Source organism: Squalius cephalus (genome assembly GCF_949319135.1).
Source record: "Squalius cephalus genome assembly, chromosome: 23".
In the NCBI taxonomy this organism is placed as follows: Eukaryota; Metazoa; Chordata; class Actinopteri; order Cypriniformes; family Leuciscidae; genus Squalius; species Squalius cephalus.
The window spans coordinates 854,345-879,082 of NC_137144.1; the positions used below are offsets into that span (position 1 = coordinate 854,345).

Below are 24,738 nucleotides of genomic sequence, written 5' to 3' on the forward strand. Positions count from 1 at the left end.
GGAAGGTTCCCCGGCTTAAACCAGCACATATCAAGGCCCGTCTTAAGTTTGCCAATGACCATTTGGATGATCCAGAGGAGTCATGGGAGAAAGTCATGTGGTCAGATGAGACCAAAATAGAACTTTTTGGTCATAATTCCACTAAACGTGTTTGGAGGAAGAAGAATGATGAGTACCATCCCAAGAACACCATCCCTACTGTGAAGCATGGGGGTGGTAGCATCATGCTTTGGGGGTGTTTTTCTGCACATGGGACAGGGCGACTGCACTGTATTAAGGAGAGGATGACCGGGGCCATGTATTGCGAGATTTTGGGGAACAACCTCCTTCCCTCAGTTAGAGCATTGAAGATGGGTCGAGGCTGGGTCTTCCAACATGACAATGACCCGAAGCACACAGCCAGGATAACCAAGGAGTGGCTCTGTAAGAAGCATACCAAGGTTCTGGCGTGGCCTAGCCAGTCTCCAGACCTAAACCCAATAGAGAATCTTTGGAGGGAGCTCAAACTCTGTGTTTCTCAGCGACAGCCCAGAAACCTGACTGATCTAGAGAAGATCTGTGTGGAGGAGTGGGCCAACATCCCTCCTCAGTGTGTGCAAACCTGGTGAAAAACTACAGGAAACGTTTGACCTCTGCAATTGCAAACAAAGGCTACTGTACCAAATATTAACATTGATTTTCTCAGGTGTTCAAATACTTATTTGCAGCTGTATCATACAAATAAATAGTTAAAAAATCATACATTGTGATTTCTGGATTTTTTTAGATTATGTCTCTCACAGTGGACATGCACCTACGATGACAATTTCAGACCCCTCCATGATTTCCAAGTGGGAGAACTTGCAAAATAGCAGGGTGTTCAAATACTTATTTTCCTCACTGTATACACAAAGTACACTTAAGTACATTCTTGATACACTTTATTTTACGTAGCTTATACCTGTGTAATATTATGTAATTAGGAAACTACTGCATGCATTTAAGCTGTGAACTAGTAAGTTAAATCAAATTAAGGCAGAGATGGATAAGGTATGTATACACAAAGTACACTTAAGTACATTCTTGATACACTTTATTTTACGTAGCTCATCCCTGTGTAATATTATGTAATTACAATGTAATTAGAAAACTACTGCATGCATTTAAGATGTGAACTAGTGAGTAAAATCAAACTAAGGCAGAGATGGATAAGGTATGTATACACAAAGTACACTTAAGTACATTCTTGATACACTTTATTTTACGTAGCTCATCCCTGTGTAATATTATGTAATTACAATGTAATTAGAAAACTACTGCATGCATTTAAGATGTGAACTAGTGAGTAAAATCAAACTAAGGCAGAGATGGATAAGGTATGTATACACAAAGTACACTTAAGTACATTCTTGATACACTTTATTTTACGTAGCTTATACCTGTGTAATTGCAATGTAATTACAATGTAATTAGAAAACTATTGCATGCATTTAAGCTGTGAACTAGTGAGTTAAATCAAAGTAAGGCAGAGATGGATAAGGTATGTATACACAAAGTACACTTAAGTACATTCTTGATACACTTTATTTTACGTAGCTTATACCTGTGTAATATTTTGTAATTGCAATGTAATTAGGAAGCTAATGCATGTATTTAAGCTATGAACTAGTGGGTTAATTCAGATGGATCCATAAAATGATCCATTTAACTTCTGAAATCTGACATTTGTCATTTTCTGTTTGAGAGTAATTCCACTTTATGGTAACGCGATGATAACACAGCCCTCCTTTACAGTTAATATTAATAAATGCATATGCGTGTGTCGTGCGTTTTGATTGGCCACTGACCTGGGAATGTCGTCATCAACAGTAACACATCCATAGAGGAACACAAAGACGCCGACTAAGGAAGCAGGGATCAGCATTTGGGTATAGACCCCAAGCCAAGCAAAGTAGAGGCCGATCTTCTCCCCGAAGTACTTCCTGCGAGACAAGCGAGAGATTACTAATGGAGCTCCAGCGCGGAGAGCCGTGAGAGGGTCTGAGACGTACCGGATCAAGCCAATGGGCTGGTACTTGTAGAAGACGCTGTAGCTCGCCCACTCTTCATACAGCAGCTGAAACACAGGCAGAAACACTTCACTATCACAGCCTTCACGCAGAGGTCAGGAGGAGCAGACGGCACTGAGACTCACCTTCCGGTCATTAGGCTCAGCGTTTTCCCCTTCAACATCACCCTGATGGTCAAGCAAACAGTCTATCAGATCCTACACATCATTCCAGTGCTACCCAGAGATCCATGCATCCATTAACCAATTAAACTCTGTGGCAGTACACTGCAAAAAATGCTTTTCTTACTAGTATTTTGTCTGGTTTCTTAAAGGTGCATTAAGCAACATTTCATGTTAAAAATACCCGTTTTTCTAACCCATACATGCTTAAACAATTGCCTGATGGGCTGAATGAGCCCTTCTCTGATCACTGCGATTGCCTCTATAATCCTGTACAGTAAAATAAATAAGAGGGATTCGGGACGGAATTTGAGACTGGGCGTGACGTCATGCGCGTTCAGTTGCAGTGTTGCAGTTTTGCGTCGCCAGAGGGGGCATAGTTCTGCAAAAACTCAGAGACTTGCGCAATGCACCTTTAAATCAAGATGCATTTACTTAAAGGGGGGGTGAAATGCTATTTCATGCATACTGAGTTTTTTACACTGGTAAAGAGTTGGATTCCCATGCTAAACATGGACAAAGTTTCAAAAACTAAGTTGTACGTTTGAAGGAGTATTTTTGTTCCAAAAATACTCCTTCCGGTTTGTCACAAGTTTCGGAAAGTTTTTTTCGAGTATGGCTCTGTCTTACGTAAGATAGGGCGGAATTTCCTTATATGGGTCCTAAGGGCACTTCTCCGGTAAGATCGCGGCCGCGCGCGCACTCTTAGACCAGAGCAAGAGAGTGAAAGCAGTTCGCCATCAAAGCGCCCTGCCCGGCTTTTGGGAAGTCAATGTCACCAAAGAAGTGTGTTTTTGGTTGCCAGGGCAAGACAACCCAGCACAGATTCCCAAAGAACCCGGCGTTAAGGAACCCGTGGATGGAGTTTGTTTTCCTGAGCATAAACGGAGTTGTGTAGCTGTTTGTTCCCTGCATTTCGACGATGATTGTTTTATAAACAAAGCCCAGATCGTCTAATGCTTAAGGATCGAGCAGTCGCAATGATAAAGGTTCGCGGTCGTGCGTTGGAACCGGACGGTGAGTAACTGTTGAACAAATATTGTCTCTGTGTGTTGTCACTAGCTCGGTGCGTTAGCACAGCTAAGCTTCGCCCACACGGCCCGCCCCCAGCCGCTCGGTTTTTTCCGGAAAGACTCGGTACACCCTATCTTTCTTTGATTAATATAATAAAACAAAAGACTTTTTGGAGATATGAAGGATGCAATATTACTCTATAGGTACTCAAGATTAACAGGAGATTGAGTGAAAATGAGCATTTCACCCCCCCTTTAAGTAGTAAAATGCCATAAGATATTATGTCTTGTTTTCCAGGGGAATAAATTAAGATTATTTTTCTTACCCCATGGACAGATAATTTTGCTTGTTTTAAGCAAAAACTCGCTTAATTTTGATTTATTTCCCCAGAAAACAAGACTACTTCATTTACTACTTTAGTAAATGCATCTTGATTTAAGATTTTTTTTTAATATTTGGCCTGGAAACAAGTCAAGAACACTAAGTAAGAAAAGCGTTTTGCAGTGTACAGTAAAGCCTTGGTGTCGTACAGATCCACAGAAACAGAGACGGATACTCACATCATGTAGTGGATACGCAGCCAGATAAACGCCGCTGCCCAGAAGGCTAGTGAGTCCTGAACAACATGTCAGAAGGATTGTTCCGTCAGTTGCACGTTTGCTGTCAATGGTGTAAATCTACGTCTATAGAGCACTGAAACTTGGTGCTGTTCATTTTTAAAACCCCCAAAATAATAGGTTTCAGCTCACCCATGCTGAATTTTGCTTTTGTGCACTTGGTTCGCTTCAAAACTTCACATACCTAAAACAATGCACATATCACAACATGTAAATGATCAAATATGGCATTAATACTGTGCATCTGACAATGCTTTATACTTACTAATGAACCTCTTGTTTTACTGTCGAAAAAGGAATCTCTGTCGGATAAATCAAACCTGTAAAGATAAAAGATCACAAGTATGTTTTTCAATGTGTGTTTTGCTTCGATCTTTCTCTTGCATTAAGGTGCATTCACACAGATCGCATGTGGAACTCTCATTCAGAACACCTGAACAGAATTCACTGCTCTCTGGCCATTAACTTACTGTAAACACTGCGAAAATACAAGGCAACACTTTCATGTCGAAGGTCCACTTTAGAGATTCTACTAACTATAGGCAACTGCATGTCCACTGTCTCTCATTAGAGTATTAGTAGACTGTCTGATTAATATCTGATATCTCTTTATTGTGATGCTCACCAACAGTCATTCTACTAACTATCAGTAACTTTGCAACTACATATCAGCTTATTCTACTAACCTAACAGTCTCGTACTCTGAGTACATACATCTGAACAATCTCTAGAAATCTCCTGTCTGTTATTATAGTTTTTAAATTAGTTTTTATTTTCAAAGTTTAGTTTTAGTTTAGTTTCATTAATGGTTTTGTTAGTTTTAGTTTAAATTTTATTTTGTGAACACATTCTTTATTCAGTTTGTATATATTTAGTTTCACATTAGCAGAGTTAAAGACCATTAATTTCAGCAAAGTTTAATGTTTGCAGTTTACAGTTAACTCTTGTGCAAACCTCTTAATAATACAAATAAAATAATTGTTTGAGATCGAACAAAGAACCATAAATAAAACTTATTCATTCATATTCATTCATATTATTCATGTTAAACGTGGTGTGTAAGAAAAAAAACGGTTATTTCTATGATTAATCCTTTCAAACATATTATTCTTATGTTGATCCATTTATGCTTTTTGTCTATTGTATATTTCAATATCATATACAGTCCTCATATTCATATGTTCTATTCAGACCAGACCTTTAGTTTACTTCTACTCTTAAATATCCGTCTATTTGTGGGAAAGACATGCTATTTGTTTTTTTTTTCCGTTTTCTGCTTAATGTGGCTTATTTGGCCTTTTATTTTTGATTTATTTTTGCTAATTATTATTTTATTTCAGTTCGTTTTTAAGAAACTGTTGTTTGTTTGGTTTAGTTTTAGTTTTTCATTTATGTTGAAATCTCTATTTAATTTTTAGTTTACAAAAATGTTTTAGTCTTAGTTTCAGTTTTCGTTTACAAAAATTACCTTGCTTCACATGAGAGCGAGGACATTTAGGCAATAAAAGCTAAAAAGTTTGAGGGTTATTTGCATGTAATAATGCATAATTTGTAGTTATTACTATGGTAACTGCATGTAACGTGTAACAAGTAAAATTAAGTGTTATCACACATTTTTATCAGTCAAAACTTTTAAACAGAAATTCGCCACAGAATAAAAAGGTAATTGCAACTATTTATCTTTTTTTTTTCTCCGATTTGTGAATTTATATCAAATCGGTCACAAAAGCTATTTTTTCACAGTCTCACAATTCTGATGAAAAAGTCAGAATTGCAAAATAATTCATATTAATAATAACAGTGATAATGATAATAACAAACGTGTAATTCTGAGTTGTTGTTTTTTCTACAATTGCGAGTTTTATTTTATAATATTATAATAATATAACATAATAATATATTATAAAGTTATAAAGTCATAATTGTGAGATATATACACAAAATTGTGTGAAATAAAGTCAGAATTGTGTACTTTTCTTGTTTTTTATTCTGTGGCAGAAACAAGCATCCATAAGAAACTGCACAAACACTGGGAAGAGTCACACCGCGTGGACTTTGTGTATTGTTTCCCGCTCTTTGTCAGTTGTCATGGTTATTCATTTGATTTCATCATTATATTCAGGTGTGTGTGTCTCGTTTTCTCCCCTATATAAGTTCAGTTCAGTTGAGTTCAGTGCTTGTCGGGTCTCGTCTCAGTGTGGATGTACCTTGTTGGAATTAAAGCCTGTCTACCTTCATCATCATCTTTGTGTTATTCGTGAGTCTCTCCCACACAACCCATGACAGAAGACTGAAACCTTCTAGTGTTCGTGTTGATGCACACTATCAAACGAGTGAACTTTGAAAGGCTGCGTGTTTGTCTGTACACACACTTGTGTTTGCATAAAAACTGAAGGGTAGTTTGGTCTAAATAGAGCAGAATTTCATACTTTTTTACATACTCTTCACATTGAAAACTGCTCTCAGTGAGAATAGGCCTGTGAAAGGAGTCGCACTGACCGTCTATAACAGCACGTATAACAGAGATTAGAAGTGTTTGTGCTTGAGAATGGAGGCGGACACTAACAGATGCTGCTTTTCTCTGGAGAACGGGTACGAGAGGTGCTTCACTTTCTGCTTCTGGTTCTCTTCTAGGTTGGGATGAAGAGGATCTGTGAGTTTGCTGATGAACGCGTTGATCTTTTCCATTACGCCGCTGCTGTGTTTGACTTCATACACCTACAGTAGGAGCACAGCGCCATCACAGTCGTCACTCATCACATCTCTGCTTTACACTGGGCATGCTTGACAAACCTTACTTTTTTAGTAGGCATCTTCAGTTTCATGAACTCAGCCTCGCGACAGAGCACGTTCCATGGAGCATGAATCTTCACAAAGCCCACTCCAGGTGTCTTGGTCTGGAAACACACAGCAGATTTTACAGCAAACTCGTTTCATGATGCCGCCAAGCAGGTGTAATCTCAGGAGACAGACACAGTGTGTGTACTTCACTGTCAAAGCCTGGAACAAGCACTGGCTCATCCCTGCAAACGCACACACTGCATCTGAAACTCACTGGAACAAGCACTGGATCGTCCCTGCAAACACACACACTGAATCTGAAACTCACTGGAACAAGCACTGGCTCGTCCCTGCAAACACACTGGAACAAGCACTGGCTCGTCCCTGCAAACACACACACTGAATCTGAAACTCACTGGAACAAGCACTGGCTCGTCCCTGCAAACACACACACTGAACCTGAAACTCACTGGAACAAGCACTGCCTCATCCCTGCAAACACACACACTGAATCTGACATTCACTGGAACAAGCACTGGCTCATCCCTGCAAACACACACACTGAATCTGAAACTCACTGGAACAAGCACTGGCTCGTCCCTGCAAACACACACACTGAATCTGACACTCACTGGAACAAGCACTGGCTCATCCCTGCAAACACACACACTGAATCTGACACTCACCGGAACAAGCACTGGCTCATCCCTGCAAACACACACACTGAATCTGAAACTCACTGGAACAAGCACTGGCTCATCCCTACAAACACACACACTGAATCTGACATTCACTGGAACAAGCACTGGCTCATCCCTGCAAACACACACACTGAACCTGAAACTCACTGGAACAAGCACTGCCTCATCCCTGCAAACACACACACTGAATCTGACATTCACTGGAACAAGCACTGGCTCATCCCTGCAAACACACACACTGAATCTGAAACTCACTGGAACAAGCACTGGCTCGTCCCTGCAAACACACACACTGAATCTGACACTCACTGGAACAAGCACTGGCTCATCCCTGCAAACACACACACTGAATCTGACACTCACCGGAACAAGCACTGGCTCATCCCTGCAAACACACACACTGAATCTGAAACTCACTGGAACAAGCACTGGCTCATCCCTACAAACACACACACTGAATCTGACATTCACTGGAACAAGCACTGGCTCATCCCTGCAAACACACACACTGAGTCTGAAACTCACTGGAACAAGCACTGGATCGTCCCTGCAAACACACTGGAACAAGCACTGGCTCGTCCCTGCAAACACACACACTGAATCTGAAACTCACTGGAACAAGCACTGGCTCGTCCCTGCAAACACACACACTGAATCTGACACTCACTGGAACAAGCACTGGCTCGTCCCTGCAAACACACTGGAACAAGCACTGGCTCATCCCTGCAAACACACACACTGAATCTGACACTCACTGGAACAAGCACTGGCTCATCCCTGCAAACACACACACTGAATCTGAAACTCACTGGAACAAGCACTGGCTCATCCCTGCAAACACACACACTGCATCTGAAACTCACTGGAACAAGCACTGGCTCGTCCCTACAAACACACACACTGAATCTGAAACTCACTGGAACAAGCACTGGCTCATCCCTACAAACACACACACTGAATCTGACATTCACTGGAACAAGCACTGGCTCATCCCTGCAAACACACACACTGCATCTGAAACTCACTGGAACAAGCACTGGATCGTCCCTGCAAACACACTGGAACAAGCACTGGCTCATCCCTGCAAACACACACACTGAATCTGAAACTCACTGGAACAAGCACTGGCTCATCCCTGCAAACACACACACTGAATCTGAAACTCACTGGAACAAGCACTGGCTCATCCCTGCAAACACACTGGAACAAGCACTGGCTCATCCCTGCAAACACACACACTGAATCTGAAACTCACTGGAACAAGCACTGGCTCATCCCTGCAAACACACACACTGAATCTGAAACTCACTGGAACAAGCACTGGCTCATCCCTGCAAACACACTGGAACAAGCACTGGCTCGTCCCTGCAAACACACACACTGAATCTGACACTCACTGGAACAAGCACTGGCTCATCCCTGCAAACACACTGGAACAAGCACTGGCTCATCCCTGCAAACACACACACTGAATCTGAAACTCACTGGAACAAGCACTGGCTCATCCCTGCAAACACACACACTGAATCTGACACTCACTGGAACAAGCACTGGCTCGTCCCTGCAAACACACACACTGAATCTGACACTCACTGGAACAAGCACTGGATCGTCCCTGCAAACACACTGGAACAAGCACTGGCTCATCCCTGCAAACACACACACTGAATCTGAAACTCACTGGAACAAGCACTGGCTCATCCCTGCAAACACACACACTGAATCTGAAACTCACTGGAACAAGCACTGGCTCGTCCCTGCAAACACACACACTGAATCTGACACTCACTGGAACAAGCACTGGATCGTCCCTGCAAACACACTGGAACAAGCACTGGCTCATCCCTGCAAACACACACACTGAATCTGAAACTCACTGGAACAAGCACTGGCTCATCCCTGCAAACACACACACTGAATCTGAAACTCACTGGAACAAGCACTGGCTCATCCCTACAAACACACACACTGAATCTGACATTCACTGGAACAAGCACTGGCTCATCCCTGCAAACACACACACTGAATCTGACACTCACTGGAACAAGCACTGGATCGTCCCTGCAAACACACTGGAACAAGCACTGGCTCGTCCCTGCAAACACACACACTGAATCTGAAACTCACTAGAACAAGCACTGGCTCGTCCCTGCAAACACACACACTGAATCTGACACTCACTGGAACAAGCACTGGCTCGTCCCTGCAAACACACTGGAACAAGCACTGGCTCATCCCTGCAAACACACACACTGAATCTGAAACTCACTGGAACAAGCACTGGCTCATCCCTACAAACACACACACTGAATCTGACATTCACTGGAACAAGCACTGGCTCGTCCCTGCAAACACACACACTGAATCTGAAACTCACTAGAACAAGCACTGGCTCGTCCCTGCAAACACACACACTGAATCTGACACTCACTGGAACAAGCACTGGCTCGTCCCTGCAAACACACTGGAACAAGCACTGGCTCATCCCTGCAAACACACACACTGAATCTGAAACTCACTGGAACAAGCACTGGCTCATCCCTACAAACACACACACTGAATCTGACATTCACTGGAACAAGCACTGGCTCATCCCTGCAAACACACACACTGAATCTGAAACTCACTGGAACAAGCACTGGATCGTCCCTGCAAACACACACACTGAATCTGAAACTCACTGGAACAAGCACTGGCTCATCCCTACAAACACACACACTGAATCTGACATTCACTGGAACAAGCACTGGCTCATCCCTGCAAACACACACACTGAATCTGAAACTCACTGGAACAAGCACTGGATCGTCCCTGCAAACACACACACTGAATCTGAAACTCACTGGAACAAGCACTGGCTCATCCCTACAAACACACACACTGAATCTGAAACTCACTGGAACAAGCACTGGCTCATCCCTGCAAACACACACACTGAATCTGAAACTCACTGGAACAAGCACTGGCTCATCCCTACAAACACACACACTGAATCTGACACTCACCGGAACAAGCACTGCCTCGTCCCTGCAAACACACACACTGAATCTGACACTCACTGGAACAAGCACTGGATCGTCCCTGCAAACACACTGGAACAAGCACTGGCTCGTCCCTGCAAACACACACACTGAATCTGAAACTCACTAGAACAAGCACTGGCTCGTCCCTGCAAACACACACACTGAATCTGACACTCACTGGAACAAGCACTGGCTCGTCCCTGCAAACACACTGGAACAAGCACTGGCTCATCCCTGCAAACACACACACTGAATCTGAAACTCACTGGAACAAGCACTGGCTCATCCCTACAAACACACACACTGAATCTGACATTCACTGGAACAAGCACTGGCTCATCCCTGCAAACACACACACTGCATCTGAAACTCACTGGAACAAGCACTGGATCGTCCCTGCAAACACACTGGAACAAGCACTGGCTCGTCCCTGCAAACACACACACTGAATCTGACACTCACCGGAACAAGCACTGCCTCGTCCCTGCAAACACACACACTGAATCTGACACTCACTGGAACAAGCACTGGATCGTCCCTGCAAACACACTGGAACAAGCACTGGCTCGTCCCTGCAAACACACACACTGAATCTGAAACTCACTAGAACAAGCACTGGCTCGTCCCTGCAAACACACACACTGAATCTGACACTCACTGGAACAAGCACTGGCTCGTCCCTGCAAACACACTGGAACAAGCACTGGCTCATCCCTGCAAACACACACACTGAATCTGAAACTCACTGGAACAAGCACTGGCTCATCCCTACAAACACACACACTGAATCTGACATTCACTGGAACAAGCACTGGCTCATCCCTGCAAACACACACACTGCATCTGAAACTCACTGGAACAAGCACTGGATCGTTCCTGCAAACACACTGGAACAAGCACTGGCTCGTCCCTGCAAACACACACACTGAATCTGACACTCACTGGAACAAGCACTGGCTCATCCCTGCAAACACACACACTGAATCTGAAACTCACTGGAACAAGCACTGGCTCGTCCCTGCAAACACACACACTGAATCTGAAACTCACTGGAACAAGCACTGGCTCGTCCCTGCAAACACACACACTGAATCTGACACTCACTGGAACAAGCACTGGCTCATCCCTGCAAACACACACACTGAATCTGACACTCACTGGAACAAGCACTGGCTCATCCCTGCAAACACACACACTGAATCTGAAACTCACTGGAACAAGCACTGGCTCAGCCCTGCAAACACACACACTGAATCTGAAACTCACTGGAACAAGCACTGGCTCGTCCCTGCAAACACACACACTGAATCTGAAACTCACTGGAACAAGCACTGGCTCAGCCCTGCAAACACACACACTGAATCTGAAACTCACTGGAACAAGCACTGGCTCGTCCCTGCAAACACACACACTGAGTCTGAAACTCACTGGAACAAGCACTGGCTCATCCCTGCAAACACACACACTGAATCTGACACTCACTGGAACAAGCACTGGCTCATCCCTGCAAACACACACACTGAATCTGACACTCACCGGAACAAGCACTGGCTCGTCCCTGCAAACACACACACTGAATCTGACACTCACTGGAACAAGCACTGGCTCGTCCCTGCAAACACACACACTGAATCTGACACTCACTGGAACAAGCACTGGCCCATCCCTGCAAACACACACACTGAATCTGAAACTCACTGGAACAAGCACTGGCTCATCCCTGCAAACACACACACTGAATCTGACACTCACTGGAACAAGCACTGGCTCGTCCCTGCAAACACACACACTGAATCTGAAACTCACTGGAACAAGCACTGGCTCATCCCTGCAAACACACACACTGAATCTGACATTCACTGGAACAAGCACTGGCTCAGCCCTGCAAACACACACACTGAATCTGAAACTCACTGGAACAAGCACTGGCTCGTCCCTGCAAACACACACACTGAATCTGAAACTCACTGGAACAAGCACTGGCTCGTCCCTGCAAACACACACACTGAGTCTGAAACTCACTGGAACAAGCACTGGCTCATCCCTGCAAACACACACACTGAATCTGACACTCACTGGAACAAGCACTGGCTCATCCCTGCAAACACACACACTGAATCTGACACTCACTGGAACAAGCACTGGCTCGTCCCTGCAAACACACACACTGAATCTGACACTCACTGGAACAAGCACTGGCTCGTCCCTGCAAACACACACACTGAATCTGACACTCACTGGAACAAGCACTGGCCCATCCCTGCAAACACACACACTGAATCTGAAACTCACTGGAACAAGCACTGGCTCATCCCTGCAAACACACACACTGAATCTGACACTCACTGGAACAAGCACTGGCTCGTCCCTGCAAACACACACACTGAATCTGAAACTCACTGGAACAAGCACTGGCTCATCCCTGCAAACACACACACTGAATCTGACATTCACTGGAACAAGCACTGGCTCAGCCCTGCAAACACACACACTGAATCTGAAACTCACTGGAACAAGCACTGGCTCGTCCCTGCAAACACACACACTGAATCTGAAACTCACTGGAACAAGCACTGGCTCATCCCTGCAAACACACACACTGAGTCTGAAACTCACTGGAACAAGCACTGGCTCATCCCTGCAAACACACACACTGAATCTGACACTCACCGGAACAAGCACTGCCTCGTCCCTGCAAACACACACACTGAATCTGACACTCACTGGAACAAGCACTGGCCCGTCCCTGCAAACACACACACTGAATCTGACACTCACTGGAACAAGCACTGGCTCATCCCTGCAAACACACACACTGAATCTGAAACTCACTGGAACAAGCACTGGCTCAGCCCTGCAAACACACACACTGAATCTGACACTCACTGGAACAAGCACTGGCTCGTCCCTGCAAACACACACACTGAATCTGAAACTCACTGGAACAAGCACTGCCTCATCCCTGCAAACACACACACTGAATCTGAAACTCACTGGAACAAGCACTGGCTCATCCCTGCAAACACACACACTGAATCTGAAACTCACTGGAACAAGCACTGGCTCGTCCCTGCAAACACACACACTGAATCTGAAACTCACTGGAACAAGCACTGGCTCATCCCTGCAAACACACACACTGAATCTGAAACTCACTGGAACAAGCACTGGCTCATCCCTGCAAACACACACACTGAATCTGACACTCACTGGAACAAGCACTGGCTCGTCCCTGCAAACACACACACTGAATCTGACACTCACTGAAACAAGCACTGGCTCATCCCTGCAAACACACACACTGAATCTGACACTCACTGGAACAAGCACTGGCTCGTCCCTGCAAACACACACACTGAATCTGACACTCACTGGAACAAGCACTGGCTCATCCCTGCAAACACACACACTGAATCTGACACTCACTGAAACAAGCACTGGCTCATCCCTGCAAACACACACACTGAATCTGACACTCACTGGAACAAGCACTGGCTCGTCCCTGCAAACACACACACTGAATCTGAAACTCACTGGAACAAGCACTGCCTCATCCCTGCAAACACACACACTGATTCTGAAACTCACTGGAACAAGCACTGGCTCGTCCCTGCAAACACACACACTGAATCTGACACTCACTGGAACAAGCACTGGCTCGTCCCTGCAAACACACACACTGAATCTGACACTCACTGGAACAAGCACTGGCTCATCCCTGCAAACACACACACTGAATCTGACATTCACTGGAACAAGCACTGGCTCATCCCTGCAAACACACACACTGAATCTGACACTCACCGGAACAAGCACTGGCTCGTCCCTGCAAACACACACACTGAGTCTGAAACTCACTGGAACAAGCACTGGCTCGTCCCTGCAAACACACACACTGAATCTGACACTCACTGGAACAAGCACTGGCTCATCCCTGCAAACACACACACTGAATCTGAAACTCACTGGAACAAGCACTGGCTCGTCCCTGCAAACACACACACTGAATCTGAAACTCACTGGAACAAGCACTGGCTCGTCCCTGCAAACACACACACTGAATCTGACACTCACTGGAACAAGCACTGGCTCATCCCTGCAAACACACACACTGAATCTGACACTCACTGGAACAAGCACTGGCTCGTCCCTGCAAACACACACACTGAATCTGAAACTCACTGGAACAAGCACTGGCTCAGCCCTGCAAACACACACACTGAATCTGAAACTCACTGGAACAAGCACTGGCTCGTCCCTGCAAACACACACACTGAATCTGAAACTCACTGGAACAAGCACTGGCTCAGCCCTGCAAACACACACACTGAATCTGAAACTCACTGGAACAAGCACTGGCTCGTCCCTGCAAACACACACACTGAGTCTGAAACTCACTGGAACAAGCACTGGCTCATCCCTGCAAACACACACACTGAATCTGACACTCACCGGAACAAGCACTGCCTCGTCCCTGCAAACACACACACTGAATCTGACACTCACTGGAACAAGCACTGGCTCATCCCTGCAAACACACACACTGAATCTGACACTCACTGGAACAAGCACTGGCTCGTCCCTGCAAACACACACACTGAATCTGAAACTCACTGGAACAAGCACTGGCTCATCCCTGCAAACACACACACTGAATCTGAAACTCACTGGAACAAGCACTGGCTCGTCCCTGCAAACACACACACTGAATCTGAAACTCACTGGAACAAGCACTGGCTCAGCCCTGCAAACACACACACTGAATCTGAAACTCACTGGAACAAGCACTGGCTCATCCCTGCAAACACACACACTGAGTCTGAAACTCACTGGAACAAGCACTGGCTCATCCCTGCAAACACACACACTGAATCTGACACTCACCGGAACAAGCACTGCCTCGTCCCTGCAAACACACACACTGAATCTGACACTCACTGGAACAAGCACTGGCCCGTCCCTGCAAACACACACACTGAATCTGACACTCACCGGAACAAGCACTGCCTCGTCCCTGCAAACACACACACTGAATCTGACACTCACTGGAACAAGCACTGGCCCGTCCCTGCAAACACACACACTGAATCTGAAACTCACTGGAACAAGCACTGGCTCAGCCCTGCAAACACACACACTGAATCTGAAACTCACTGGAACAAGCACTGGCTCGTCCCTGCAAACACACACACTGAATCTGAAACTCACTGGAACAAGCACTGGCTCATCCCTGCAAACACACACACTGAGTCTGAAACTCACTGGAACAAGCACTGGCTCATCCCTGCAAACACACACACTGAATCTGACACTCACCGGAACAAGCACTGCCTCGTCCCTGCAAACACACACACTGAATCTGACACTCACTGGAACAAGCACTGGCCCGTCCCTGCAAACACACACACTGAATCTGACACTCACTGGAACAAGCACTGCCTCATCCCTGCAAACACACACACTGAATCTGACACTCACTGGAACAAGCACTGGCTCATCCCTGCAAACACACACACTGAATCTGACACTCACTGGAACAAGCACTGGCTCATCCCTGCAAACACACACACTGAATCTGAAACTCACTGGAACAAGCACTGGCCCGTCCCTGCAAACACACACACTGAATCTGACACTCACTGGAACAAGCACTGCCTCATCCCTGCAAACACACACACTGAATCTGACACTCACTGGAACAAGCACTGGCTCATCCCTGCAAACACACACACTGAATCTGACACTCACTGGAACAAGCACTGGCCCGTCCCTGCAAACACACACACTGAATCTGAAACTCACTGGAACAAGCACTGCCTCATCCATGCAAACACACACACTGAATCTGAAACTCACTGGAACAAGCACTGGCTCATCCCTGCAAACACACACACTGAATCTGAAACTCACTGGAACAAGCACTGGCTCGTCCCTGCAAACACACACACTGAATCTGACACTCACTGAAACAAGCACTGGCTCATCCCTGCAAACACACACACTGAATCTGACACTCACTGGAACAAGCACTGGCTCGTCCCTGCAAACACACACACTGAATCTGAAACTCACTGGAACAAGCACTGCCTCATCCCTGCAAACACACACACTGAGTTTGAAACTCACTGGAACAAGCACTGGCTCATCCCTGCAAACACACACAATGAATCTGAAACTCACTAGAACAAGCACTGGCTCGTCCCTGCAAACACACACACTGAGTCTGAAACTCACTAGAACAAGCACTGGCTCATCCCTGCAAACACACACACTGAATCTGACACTCACTGGAACAAGCACTGGCTCATCCCTGCAAACACACACACTGAATCTGAAACTCACTGGAACAAGCACTGGCTCATCCCTGCAAACACACACACTGAATCTGACACTCACTGCAACAAGCACTGGCTCGTCCCTGCAAACACACACACTGAATCTGAAACTCACTAGAACAAGCACTGCCTCATCCCTGCAAACACACACACTGAATCTGAAACTCACTGGAACAAGCACTGGCTCGTCCCTGCAAACACACACACTGAGTCTGAAACTCACTTGAACAAGCACTGGCTCGTCCCTGCAAACACACACACTGAATCTGACACTCACTGGAACAAGCACTGGCTCATCCCTGCAAACACACACACTGAGTCTGAAACTCACTGGAACAAGCACTGGCTCGTCCCTGCAAACACACACACTGAATCTGAAACTCACTGGAACAAGCACTGGCTCATCCCTACAAACACACACACTGAATCTGACACTCACCGGAACAAGCACTGGCTCGTCCCTGCAAACACACACACTGAGTCTGAAACTCACTGGAACAAGCACTGGCTCGTCCCTGCAAACACACACACTGATTCTGAAACTCACTGGAACAAGCACTGGCTCGTCCCTGCAAACACACACACTGAATCTGACACTCACTGGAACAAGCACTGGCTCGTCCCTGCAAACACACACACTGAATCTGACACTCACTGGAACAAGCACTGGCTCATCCCTGCAAACACACACACTGAATCTGACACTCACCGGAACAAGCACTGGCTCGTCCCTGCAAACACACACACTGAGTCTGAAACTCACTGGAACAAGCACTGGCTCATCCCTGCAAACACACACACTGAATCTGACACTCACTGGAACAAGCACTGGCTCGTCCCTGCAAACACACACTGAATCTGAAACTCACTGGAACAAGCACTGGCTCGTCCCTGCAAACACACACACTGAATCTGACATTCACTGGAACAAGCACTGGCTCGTCCCTGCAAACACACACACTGAATCTGAAACTCACTGGAACAAGCACTGGCTCATCCCTGCAAACACACACACTGAATCTGAAACTCACTGGAACAAGCACTGGCTCGTCCCTGCAAACACACACACTGAGTCTGAAACTCACTGGAACAAGCACTGGCTCATCCCTGCAAACACACACACTGAATCTGAAACTCACTGGAACAAGCACTGGCTCATCCCTGCAAACACACACACTGAATCTGAAACTCACTAGAACAAGCACTGGCTCGTCCCTGCAAACACACACACTGAATCTGAAACTCACTGGAACAAGCACTGGCTCGTCCCTGCAAACACACACACTGAATCTGACACTCACTGGAACAAGCACTGGCTCATCCCTGCAAACACACACACTGAGTCTGAAACTCACTGGAACAAGCACTGGCTCATCCCTGCAAACACACACACTGAATCTGACACTCACCGGAACAAGCACTGCCTCGTCCCTGCAAACACACACACTGAATCTGAAACTCACTGGAACAAGCACTGGCTCATCCCAGCAAACACACACACTGAATCTGAAACTCACTGGAACAAGCACTGGCTCATCCCTGCAAACACACACACTGAATCTGACACTCACTGGAACAAGCACTGGCTCATCCCTGCAAACACACACACTGAGTTTGAAACTCACTGGAACAAGCACTGGCTCATCCCTGCAAACACACACACTGAATCTGACACTCACTGGAACAAGCACTGCCTCATCCCTGCAAACACACACACTGAATCTGACACTCACTGGAACAAGCACTGCCTCATCCCTGCAAACACACACACTGAATCTGACACTCACTGGAACAAGCACTGGCTCATCCCTGCAAACACACACACTGAATCTGACACTCACTGGAACAAGCACTGGCTCATCCCTGCAAACACACACACTGAATCTGACACTCACTGGAACAAGCACTGGCTCGTCCCTGCAAACACACACACTGAATCTGAAACTCACTAGAACAAGCACTGGCTCGTCCCTGCAAACACACACACTGAATCTGACACTCACTGGAACAAGCACTGGCTCGTCCCTGCAAACACACACACTGAATCTGAAACTCACTGGAACAAGCACTGGCTCATCCCTGCAAACACACACACTGAATCTGACACTCACTGGAACAAGCACTGGCTCGTCCCTGCAAACACACACACTGAATCTGAAACTCACTGGAACAAGCACTGGCTCAGCCCTGCAAACACACACACTGAATCTGAAACTCACTGGAACAAGCACTGCCTCATCCCTGCAAACACACACACTGAATCTGACACTCACTGGAACAAGCACTGCCTCATCCCTGCAAACACACACACTGAGTCTGAAACTCACTGGAACAAGCACTGCCTCATCCCTGCAAACACACACACTGAATCTGAAACTCACTGGAACAAGCACTGGCTCAGCCATGCAAACACACACACTGAATCTGAAACTCACTGGAACAAGCACTGGCTCATCCCTGCAAACACACACACTGAGTCTGACACTCACTGGAACAAGCACTGGCTCATCCCTGCAAACACACACACTGAATCTGAAACTCACTGGAACAAGCACTGGCTCGTCCCTGCAAACACACACACTGAGTCTGAAACTCACTGGAACAAGCACTGGCTCGTCCCTGCAAACACACACACTGAATCTGAAACTCACTGGAACAAGCACTGCCTCATCCCTGCAAACACACACACTGAATCTGACACTCACTGGAACAAGCACTGCCTCATCCCTGCAAACACACACACTGAATCTGACACTCACTGGAACAAGCACTGGCTCAGCCATGCAAACACACACACTGAATCTGAAACTCACTGGAACAAGCACTGGCTCAGCCATGCAAACACACACACTGAATCTGAAACTCACTGGAACAAGCACTGCCTCATCCCTGCAAACACACACACTGAATCTGACACTCACTGGAACAAGCACTGGCTCATCCCTGCAAACACACACACTGAATCTGACACTCACTGGAACAAGCACTGGCTCAGCCATGCAAACACACACACTGAATCTGAAACTCACTGGAACAAGCACTGGCTCAGCCATGCAAACACACACACTGAATCTGAAACTCACTGGAACAAGCACTGGCTCAGCCCTGCAAACACACACACTGAATCTGACACTCACTGGAACAAGCACTGGCTCATCCCTGCAAACACACACACTGAATCTGACACTCACTGGAACAAGCACTGGCTCATCCCTGCAAACACACACACTGAGTCTGAAACTCACTGGAACAAGCACTGGCTCATCCCTGCAAACACACACACTGAATCTGAAACTCACTGGAACAAGCACTGGCTCATCCCTGCAAACACACACACTGAATCTGACACTCACTGGAACAAGCACTGGCTCATCCCTGCAAACACACACACTGAATCTGACACTCACCGGAACAAGCACTGGCTCGTCCCTGCAAACACACACACTGAATCTGAAACTCACTAGAACAAGCACTGGCTCATCCCTGCAAACACACACACTGAATCTGAAACTCACTGGAACAAGCACTGCCTCATCCCTGCAAACACACACACTGAATCTGACACTCACTGGAACAAGCACTGGCTCGTCCCTGCAAACACACACACTGAATCTGAAACTCACTAGAACAAGCACTGGCTCATCCCTGCAAACACACACACTGAATCTGAAACTCACTGGAACAAGCACTGCCTCATCCCTGCAAACACACACACTGAATCTGACACTCACTGGAACAAGCACTGGCTCATCCCTGCAAACACACACACTGAATCTGAAACTCACTGGAACAAGCACTGCCTCATCCCTGCAAACACACACACTGAATCTGACACTCACTGGAACAAGCACTGGATCGTCCCTGCAAACACACACACTGAGTCTGAAACTCACTGGAACAAGCACTGGCTCATCCCTGCAAACACACACACTGAGTCTGAAACTCACTGGAACAAGCACTGGCTCATCCCTGCAAACACACACACTGAATCTGACACTCACTGGAACAAGCACTGGCTCATCCCTGCAAACACACACACTGAGTCTGAAACTCACTGGAACAAGCACTGGCTCATCCCTGCAAACACACACACTGAATCTGAAACTCACTGGAACAAGCACTGGCTCGTCCCTGCAAACACACACACTGAATCTGAAACTCACTGGAACAAGCACTGCCTCATCCCTGCAAACACACACACTGAATCTGACACTCACTGGAACAAGCACTGGCTCATCCCTGCAAACACACACACTGAGTCTGACATTCACTGGAACAAGCACTGGCCCGTCCCTGCAAACACACACACTGAATCTGAAACTCACTGGAACAAGCACTGCCTCATCCCTGCAAACACACACACTGAATCTGACACTCACTGGAACAAGCACTGGCTCATCCCTGCAAACACACACACTGAATCTGAAACTCACTGGAACAAGCACTGCCTCATCCCTGCAAACACACACACTGAATCTGACACTCACTGGAACAAGCACTGGCCCGTCCCTGCAAACACACACACTGAATCTGAAACTCACTGGAACAAGCACTGCCTCATCCCTGCAAACACACACACTGAATCTGACACTCACTGGAACAAGCACTGGCTCATCCCTGCAAACACACACACTGAATCTGAAACTCACTGGAACAAGCACTGCCTCATCCCTGCAAACACACACACTGAATCTGACACTCACTGGAACAAGCACTGGCTCATCCCTGCAAACACACACACTGAGTCTGAAACTCACTGGAACAAGCACTGGCTCGTCCCTGCAAACACACACACTGAATCTGAAACTCACTGGAACAAGCACTGGCTCGTCCCTGCAAACACACACACTGAATCTGAAACTCACTGGAACAAGCACTGGCTCATCCCTGCAAACACACACACTGAATCTGACACTCACTGCAACAAGCACTGGCTCGTCCCTGCAAACACACACACTGAATCTGAAACTCACTAGAACAAGCACTGCCTCATCCCTGCAAACACACACACTGAATCTGAAACTCACTGGAACAAGCACTGGCTCGTCCCTGCAAACACACACACTGAGTCTGAAACTCACTGGAACAAGCACTGGCTCGTCCCTGCAAACACACACACTGAATCTGACACTCACTGGAACAAGCACTGGCTCATCCCTGCAAACACACACACTGAGTCTGAAACTCACTGGAACAAGCACTGGCTCGTCCCTGCAAACACACACACTGAATCTGAAACTCACTGGAACAAGCACTGGCTCATCCCTACAAACACACACACTGAATCTGACATTCACTGGAACAAGCACTGGCTCATCCCTGCAAACACACACACTGAATCTGACACTCACCGGAACAAGCACTGGCTCGTCCCTGCAAACACACACACTGAATCTGAAACTCACTGGAATAAGCACTGCCTCATCCCTGCAAACACACACACTGAATCTGACATTCACTGGAACAAGCACTGGCTCGTCCCTGCAAACACACACACTGAATCTGAAACTCACTGGAACAAGCACTGGCTCGTCCCTGCAAACACACACACTGAATCTGACACTCACTGGAACAAGCACTGGCTCGTCCCTGCAAACACACACACTGAATCTGAAACTCACTGGAACAAGCACTGGCTCATCCCTGCAAACACACACACTGAATCTGACACTCACTGGAACAAGCACTGCCTCATCCCTGCAAACACACACACTGAATCTGACACTCACTGGAACAAGCACTGCCTCATCCCTGCAAACACACACACTGAATCTGACACTCACTGGAACAAGCACTGCCTCATCCCTGCAAACACACACACTGAGTCTGAAACTCACTGGAACAAGCACTGGCTCGTCCCTGCAAACACACACACTGAATCTGAAACTCACTGGAACAAGCACTGCCTCATCCCTGCAAACACACACACTGAATCTGACACTCACTGGAACAAGCACTGGCTCATCCCTGCAAACACACACACTGAATCTGAAACTCACTGGAACAAGCACTGGCTCAGCCCTGCAAACACACACACTGAATCTGAAACTCACTGGAACAAGCACTGGCTCATCCCTGCAAACACACACACTGAATCTGAAACTCACTGGAACAAGCACTGGCTCGTCCCTGCAAACACACACACTGAATCTGACACTCACTGGAACAAGCACTGCCTCATCCCTGCAAACACACACACTGAATCTGAAACTCACTGGAACAAGCACTGCCTCATCCCTGCAAACACACACACTGAGTCTGAAACTCACTAGAACAAGCACTGGCTCGTCCCTGCAAACACACACACTGAATCTGACACTCACTGGAACAAGCACTGGCTCATCCCTGCAAACACACACACTGAATCTGAAACTCACTGGAACAAGCACTGGCTCATCCCTGCAAACACACACACTGAATCTGAAACTCACTGGAACAAGCACTGGCTCATCCCTGCAAACACACACACTGAATCTGACACTCACTGGAACAAGCACTGGCTCATCCCTGCAAACACACACACTGAATCTGAAACTCACTGGAACAAGCACTGGCTCGTCCCTGCAAACACACACACTGAATCTGACACTCACTGGAACAAGCACTGCCTCATCCCTGCAAACACACACACTGAGTCTGAAACTCACTGGAACAAGCACTAGCTCATCCCTGCAAACACACACACTGAATCTGAAACTCACTGGAACAAGCACTGGCTCGTCCCTGCAAACACACACACTGAGTCTGACACTCACTGGAACAAGCACTGGCTCGTCCCTGCAAACACACACACTGAATCTGAAACTCACTGGAACAAGCACTGGCTCATCCCTGCAAACACACACACTGAATCTGACACTCACTGGAACAAGCACTGGCTCGTCCCTGCAAACACACACACTGCATCTGAAACTCACTGGAACAAGCACTGGCTCATCCCAGCAAACACACACACTGAATCTGACACTCACTGGAACAAGCACTGGCTCATCCCTGCAAACACACACACTTATTGAATGGCAAGTCACATCTGACAAAAAACAAGAACTGTTTCATGAAACCTAAATGTGTATTATGACTGATTGGCTATTCACAATGACACAAAGTATAACAAACGTAGGGTTTTGTAAAACAAAAACAAAATAAACGTTACATTTTTAAAACATTTAAATATGCTATCAACATATTTCATATTTATAGAATGTTTAACGCAGTGTCTGTTTACAGTGAGTGCAGATCGCCCACCAGTGTCTGATTCAGTGCCGGCCCTAGACTTCTGGGGGCCCTTAGCAAAACCAGTCAATGCGTTCATAAAAACCCCAAATGACCCCTGACCCCCTCATCTGTTCATTCGTCACTGTCAACAAACAGCAGTCTGAAGTCAGTAGTTACATACATTTTTATTTTACAAACAATAGGACAAATACAATAAATGAACAAATGAAATAAACTGTTTAGCGTACTATACAGAATTACGTAATTAAATGTAAGAAAACTCGGTAAAGTCTTCGCCATAAAAATTAAATACACATTGATTCTTATTAAAGGGGTCATATAATGGTACATGCACTTTTACAAGTTGATTACACTGAAATGTGTGTTGGCAGTGCCTGTGCACAACCATCATAAAATGATGAAAATCCATCCAGTGTTTTTTTTTAAATCTCCTTATATGGTTTCCCCTCTCTCAAATCAAGCCGTTCGATTTTGTGACATCACAAAATCGACGCCCCTCCCACGATTGTGATTGACAGCAGCGATTCAACACAGACCCGCCCTCTCGTGAGCGAGCTGTCTGTCATCATAGTGCATTGATATGCTGGAGAAGAATGGCGTCTAAGCGACTGTTCTTGTGTGTAATAAGGAACACAGCAGTCATTTTGATGTTTTGATGGAATATTCCCAAAGCATTGACGCGGGGATTCCCCACGATTGTCCATGCTTTCATGTTTGCGCGAATCATTTCACACCAGACTGCGTTACAAATGAGGGTCAGTAAAGCTGGTTTTGCTAAGAAGCTGCTCCTGAAAATAGGATCGGTACCAGCTATTCATGTTC

At 46.3% G+C, this 24,738-nt stretch overlaps 2 protein-coding genes across 5 annotated transcripts in view; one reads left to right on the forward strand and one right to left on the reverse strand.

Moving 5' to 3' along the window:
* LOC307151144 (endonuclease domain-containing 1 protein-like) overlaps nt 1-24,738 on the forward strand; it is a 244,755-nt gene that overhangs the window by 77,788 nt on the left and 142,229 nt on the right. The window lies entirely within an intron of this gene.
* The window catches only part of ano1b (anoctamin 1, calcium activated chloride channel b), a 59,094-nt gene that overhangs the window by 17,308 nt on the left and 17,048 nt on the right, over nt 1-24,738 (reverse strand). For all 4 annotated transcript variants that reach the window (XM_079858992.1, XM_079858994.1, XM_079858995.1 and 1 more), the window contains 8 exons: nt 6,639-6,737; nt 6,407-6,558; nt 4,106-4,160; nt 3,973-4,024; nt 3,784-3,839; nt 2,174-2,215; nt 2,031-2,095; nt 1,827-1,961 (listed from right to left, as the gene is read on the reverse strand). In XM_079858992.1, coding sequence (XP_079715118.1) covers nt 1,827-1,961; nt 2,031-2,095; nt 2,174-2,215; nt 3,784-3,839; nt 3,973-4,024; nt 4,106-4,160; nt 6,407-6,558; nt 6,639-6,737 — 656 coding nt within the window. The remainder of the gene's footprint in view (nt 1-1,826; nt 1,962-2,030; nt 2,096-2,173; nt 2,216-3,783; nt 3,840-3,972; nt 4,025-4,105; nt 4,161-6,406; nt 6,559-6,638; nt 6,738-24,738) is intronic.